The sequence below is a fragment of the Gavialis gangeticus genome, unplaced genomic scaffold, assembly GCF_001723915.1.
Source record: "Gavialis gangeticus isolate Ggan-Ray unplaced genomic scaffold, GavGan_comp1, whole genome shotgun sequence".
Classification (NCBI taxonomy): domain Eukaryota; kingdom Metazoa; phylum Chordata; order Crocodylia; family Gavialidae; genus Gavialis; species Gavialis gangeticus.
Window position 1 is genome coordinate 186,465,283 of NW_017728992.1, and position 5,060 is coordinate 186,470,342.

Genomic DNA, 5,060 nt, shown 5'->3' on the forward strand with positions numbered 1-5,060 from the left:
GAATGAAAAGAACAGCTCCCAGGCTCGGGCCAGTGGCTGCACAGGGGAAGTGGGCAGAAGTTCCATGCACCAGTTTGGCCTAGATTGACAGTGGAAAGATAGGCATGAGTTTTCAGTTAGATGCATTTGCTACAGCAAAGTAAGGAAAGAGGAGATCTAATTGTTTTTTAAACAGCCTGATGCCAGCCTTACAGTTTGGTTAATAATTTTACCTTGAAATGGGAAGAGGTATAAAAATCAGTAGGAAGAAAGGACGGCAGGGAGCAATAGAACTTTTAAATGAAAATAATTTGTTTAGCAGCTTAGAAGACTCTTAAATACTTTCCTATATATCCTGGCATTAATACTAATATTTCTTCCGTTTGCAGGCAAAAAATGCATTTTACTGGTCAAGAAAAAGGTCTCATTCTTTTGTAGTGAATGTTCTTGCTCAGGCCCTTTATGAACTGTTTGCTGCTACAGATGGTAAGTTTAAGACAGTTAAATAAAAGCCAGTTTTTGTAATTGTTATAACTTAGTAAATGGTGTGTGTACATGTGTAGGTATTCAGGCACTAGGATTTTGAAGGCTTTTTAAGACACAAAAACCTTTCTAATTTCAGATATATTTTTGAGCACTTTAAAATAGCTGACACTGAGCAGAGGAAATTTAGGGTGGGATTTTCAAAAGCATCCAGAACTGACTGACCCTTATTACTGAATCCAGTGGACATTTTACCACTGACTGCAACTGGAACACTTAAACTGCTGCTGAGTGCATTTGTTCATGTTAACAGTTTAAAGGTGTGATTTGTGTTTTTTTTTTTTTTTTAGTGCTAAATGCATGATAAAATACTCACATTAGTTAAATATAGGGTTACGCATTTAAACAAAACCCAAGAGTTAAACATGTCTAGGTTTTCTAAGGTATCACTGACATGGTTAGATGTAACCATCACAAGCTAAGTAGAAATACATAATTTACAAAAGATTTTAGGAATACTTGTCAGTGTTGGACTACTGTACCTCCATAATTGTTAAGGTGCTAATGTCTTCTGTAAACCAGTCAACATAAATGACTCGGTGATCATTGGTGTAAGCATCCTCATTGCAAAATAAACTTCATTTGCTGTATTGTTGCAGGCTTATAAAGATTTTGTAAAATTATTGTTTTAACTAAGTAACATAAATAAATAATGGAATGGCTACTGTTATCTTTACTGTAATTTGTATCACCATCTTGTTTACTGGTAAGTATTTTCAGTTCTTGTTGAAGGTAATTTTAATTCATTTTGTAGATTCTCTACACCAGCTCAGGAAAGCCTGTTTCCATTACTTCAGACTTGGTGGAGAGTGTGTCTCTGGTCCAGTTGGATTGCTGTCTGTGTAAGTTGCATAAGATTTCAAAATAACTATTGTGCTGTAGTAGGAGATAATATATACAGTATTTCTGAATAGCTGTGATCGTACATTGTGGTCTACTAATGTTGACCTTGGCTCCCACTCCTTGGGACTCTGCATGGATAGGGGTTCTAGACTAACAAATATCATTACAGAATTGAGCAGTTACAAATTTTCAGTAAAAAAAGTGGAAAGAAAAGTTTAGATGCCTTGACAAGGGGAGAAAAATTGAAGGGTAGCTAAAGATTTGGTGGTAGAAGAGCAGGTCTGTCCACCAGGAGATGAGATGATATAAAGGTGTCAAAAGCAACCAGCCTTAGATGTGTGGATAAAAACGGAGGAGTGAGTTCCTGGATGGTTTTTAAAACGGTATCCTGAAATAGATGGACAGGCATAGGATAGTGCTTTTTGAACGTGTCAGAAGGTGAGCAACTGCATCCTCATACATTGGAGTCATGAAATCTGGGACCTGAAGAGGTTATTGAAAAGCGAGTTACAGTTATCTACGTGGGAAGTGATGAAGGCAGAGATGAAGACTGCATCAGAAATAGAGCTGAAGCAATGGTGCACTTGAGCAGTGTTTTAGAAGGAATTACTTAACACACAGCAGTTCAAAGCTAGACCAGTTTTTTCCAGTTGAGACAGCAAAGTGCCACTGCCTAGATCAGGCAGCAGTGTGCACAAGGAAATCAGTTCTGCTTGTAAGACTGAAAATCCTGTGTACTCTTCTTTATTAATGTCTTCAATTTTCTTTTCCTGTGTAGGTTATCTCCTAAACCAATGGTGTTGATTGGCCACTTCTTTGCTGTTGCTCTGTATGCTGTTTATTTTTGCTTTAAGTCAGAATCCTGGATCACCAAGCCACGGGCATTTTTCAGTGGTGGAGCTATACTTTACCGTGCTTGCTGTGTACTTTTTCCACTTGTTTACTCGGAAATGAAGTACTTAGCCTACTAAATTTTAAATGACTGGAGAAAGAATACATTTTAGGGGAAAATGAATGGAGAAACTCACCAAGCCTTTAAAATCTTTTGGACATGTACTGTTCAGTACTGTTTTATAGTCTCTTCTTTAAAACACAACCCTTTTGTTCAAGATTTGACTTAATTTTATTCCTGTGAGTAAATGTACATATAAATATGTAAATATGCTTTCCTTTACAGTTTAAGTTAAAAAAATCAGTTAGCCATGAGTAACTATCAACCCATGGTGCGAGTTCTGGCAGAGAGCAGTTGCCTCACTTTATTCATTGCATGGAATGAGCCATTAATGTTGATAATATTAATAAATTGAACAGTGAACAATTTAAACCATTTGCTGCTATTCTACTTCATGCTTTTTTCTGTTCAGTATTTCCATAGAACCTTTTCTTTATTACTGTGAGATATGTAGGAAATTAAATTTTTCCTCAACAGCATACTGCATGTCACATGCATTTTCCTGTCATTCTGTATTCTTTTCAACATCATCTTTAATAATGCTTTCTTTTGTTACTCTTGTGTATTTTTATTTTATCCCCAGGATTCTTTTGATTGCTTTACATGTCCTTGGATGTCTCTTTCATTTTGATTTGCCCAAAATGACCATATATCAGTCTAGCCAAGAGATTGGAGAGCAATGACAGATTTCACTTTTTTCTTTAGCATTTACAAATAAAGGGACTAGATCTTCAAACAATGAGATTATGTAGCTGTATATAAGCATAATCAACTTTGTTTCTTGGACTGTGAAGAATAGTAATGGAGAGACTTTTAATACATTATTTGATAAATATTTCCAATGACCAGTTTTTCCTATGAAAACAAAAATATGTATATTTTTTTAACCAATGTCTCTTTTGTGATACCCTTTTGAAATTAAACATTGACACATTAATGATGTAGGGGCAAAACAACAATATTTAAAAATACTGTTGTGTGTGAAAATTAAATAATGCCACTTTAGGGGTATTCAAAATTTGCAGAATTTATATTCGAGTCTTTTCAGAATTTATGCCACTTTTGGAAAAATAATCGATGCTTTATGTGTTCCAAGTTTAATTTTTCTTTAAATATTCTTTGCAATCAGTCCCCTGCAAGCCATGGGTTAATGATCCCAAAGCCAATATGCACCCTCAGCTAAATTAAATAAAGAATGATGGTACTTTATTGTTCATTTGTAGAGGTTTGTCTCATGCATCTGTTGGGTAGGCCCTGTTTTAGCTGTTAAGATCTTCAACAACAGTTTTTTTTCTTGAACAGCATTCAAGGGGTTCAGCAAAAGGAAGGCAGGAAAAAAGAAGCTATTAAATTGGCACTGACAGTGTTGGCACTTGACTGCCCCAACAGCTCTGGCACCATCCCCACCTTGGTGCAATATCAATGTCTACCAGGGCAGTATCTTCAGTAGAGGTTCTGCTAGAGTCGCATCATGAAAGTGAGATCAAAAGACAGAGCGGAACAAGGTCCTGCATGACTCTAGGCATCATCCGAAATTGCCCAAGGACAAGAGGCTGGTTACACCACAGGGTTTAGGTTTGCCACACAAAGAATCTGGAAGACTGGGAATCAAGGGAAATGCTGAATATGCCTGGAAAATGTTTAAAAGCTAATTTGAGCTGGATATGTAAGCCACAAGGGCAGATAAATAGTTGCTTGTCTCTTCATTGTTGCAGCCAGTGTAGTGCTGTATATAAAGCTTTTCATGCTACAGGACAAATGGAGAGGAAAGCCTTGCAGAAGTAATATATTATGGTCCTCAAACATTTTTCCTAAAACAGATATCACTTATGAGAAGTGGAAACAGAAGTTTGTCACAGATCTGCGGGTAAAAGTCAGTCCTACAAATATGGAACACGGTAAGAGTTTTATAAAAGGCCAGATTGTCCTGGAATTAAATGGTAAGAAAGACTTTGAAGAGAAATGGATGTGAGAGAAAGGGCACCGCATATATACTGAGTTGCAGAACAAGCAGAAACTTAAAAAGCCTAGAAGAAGGTGGTGAAAAGAGGATTTTAAATGTAATTACCAAGCCAGTGAGGGACAAGCTGCCAAGAAGTAAATTGGGCGAGGATAGAGGAAGAGGAAGCAGGAAACATTATGGCAACTAGCATGAGTGTGGAAAGTACTCTGGGTTTGGGCAACTACCGTATTTAGTAGCATACCGCATAAAAATTAGCCCTTCTTTAAAATTGGGGTGCATGGCTTAAACAACGAAGCTGTCTCTTTTCCTGCACAGAAGAGAAGCATGGAGAGACTGTAAAATGGTTGCTGCTACTCTTCCCCTGCTCCTGCCCACTTAACTGGCTGCATGGAAGGAGAGGCAGAGTGCAGGCTTCAGCAGCAGGTACAGCTTTCACCCTTTCACAGTTCCTGCAGAATTGGCAGTGGCTATCAGAGGGTTAGCTTTTGCCTGAGCAGGAAAGGGAGGGTGAGTGACCTGAAGAGTAGGCTTTGTCCCTGCTCCATGCAACCATGACTGAAATTTTTTTTTCTTTATTTTGCTTTCCCAAAGCAGAGTGAATGTTTTATTTGTGGGTGTGGGGTATGTGAGGCAATACTGTGTGTATGAATTGTGCTCAAATATACAAAGAAAACAGGAAAGTACATGAAGTAAGCATTGGAAGTGAGCTCTTCAGGTGAACACGGGAACCTTCTGAAGTGCCATTTAGGAGGATGCCAAAAACATGAGAAAGATGGACTA

The 5,060-nt window shown here is 37.6% G+C and overlaps 1 protein-coding gene across 1 annotated transcript in view; it reads left to right on the plus strand.

Moving 5' to 3' along the window:
• SQLE (squalene epoxidase) overlaps positions 1–3,531 on the plus strand; it is a 43,429-nt gene extending 39,898 nt beyond the window's left edge. Inside the window, exons 9-11 of the mRNA XM_019528153.1 lie at positions 369–465; positions 1,277–1,364; positions 2,144–3,531. Of these exons, the coding sequence (XP_019383698.1) occupies positions 369–465; positions 1,277–1,364; positions 2,144–2,336 (378 nt within the window). The 3' untranslated portion in view covers positions 2,337–3,531. The remainder of the gene's footprint in view (positions 1–368; positions 466–1,276; positions 1,365–2,143) is intronic.
• Positions 3,532–5,060: the final 1,529 nt, after the last annotated feature.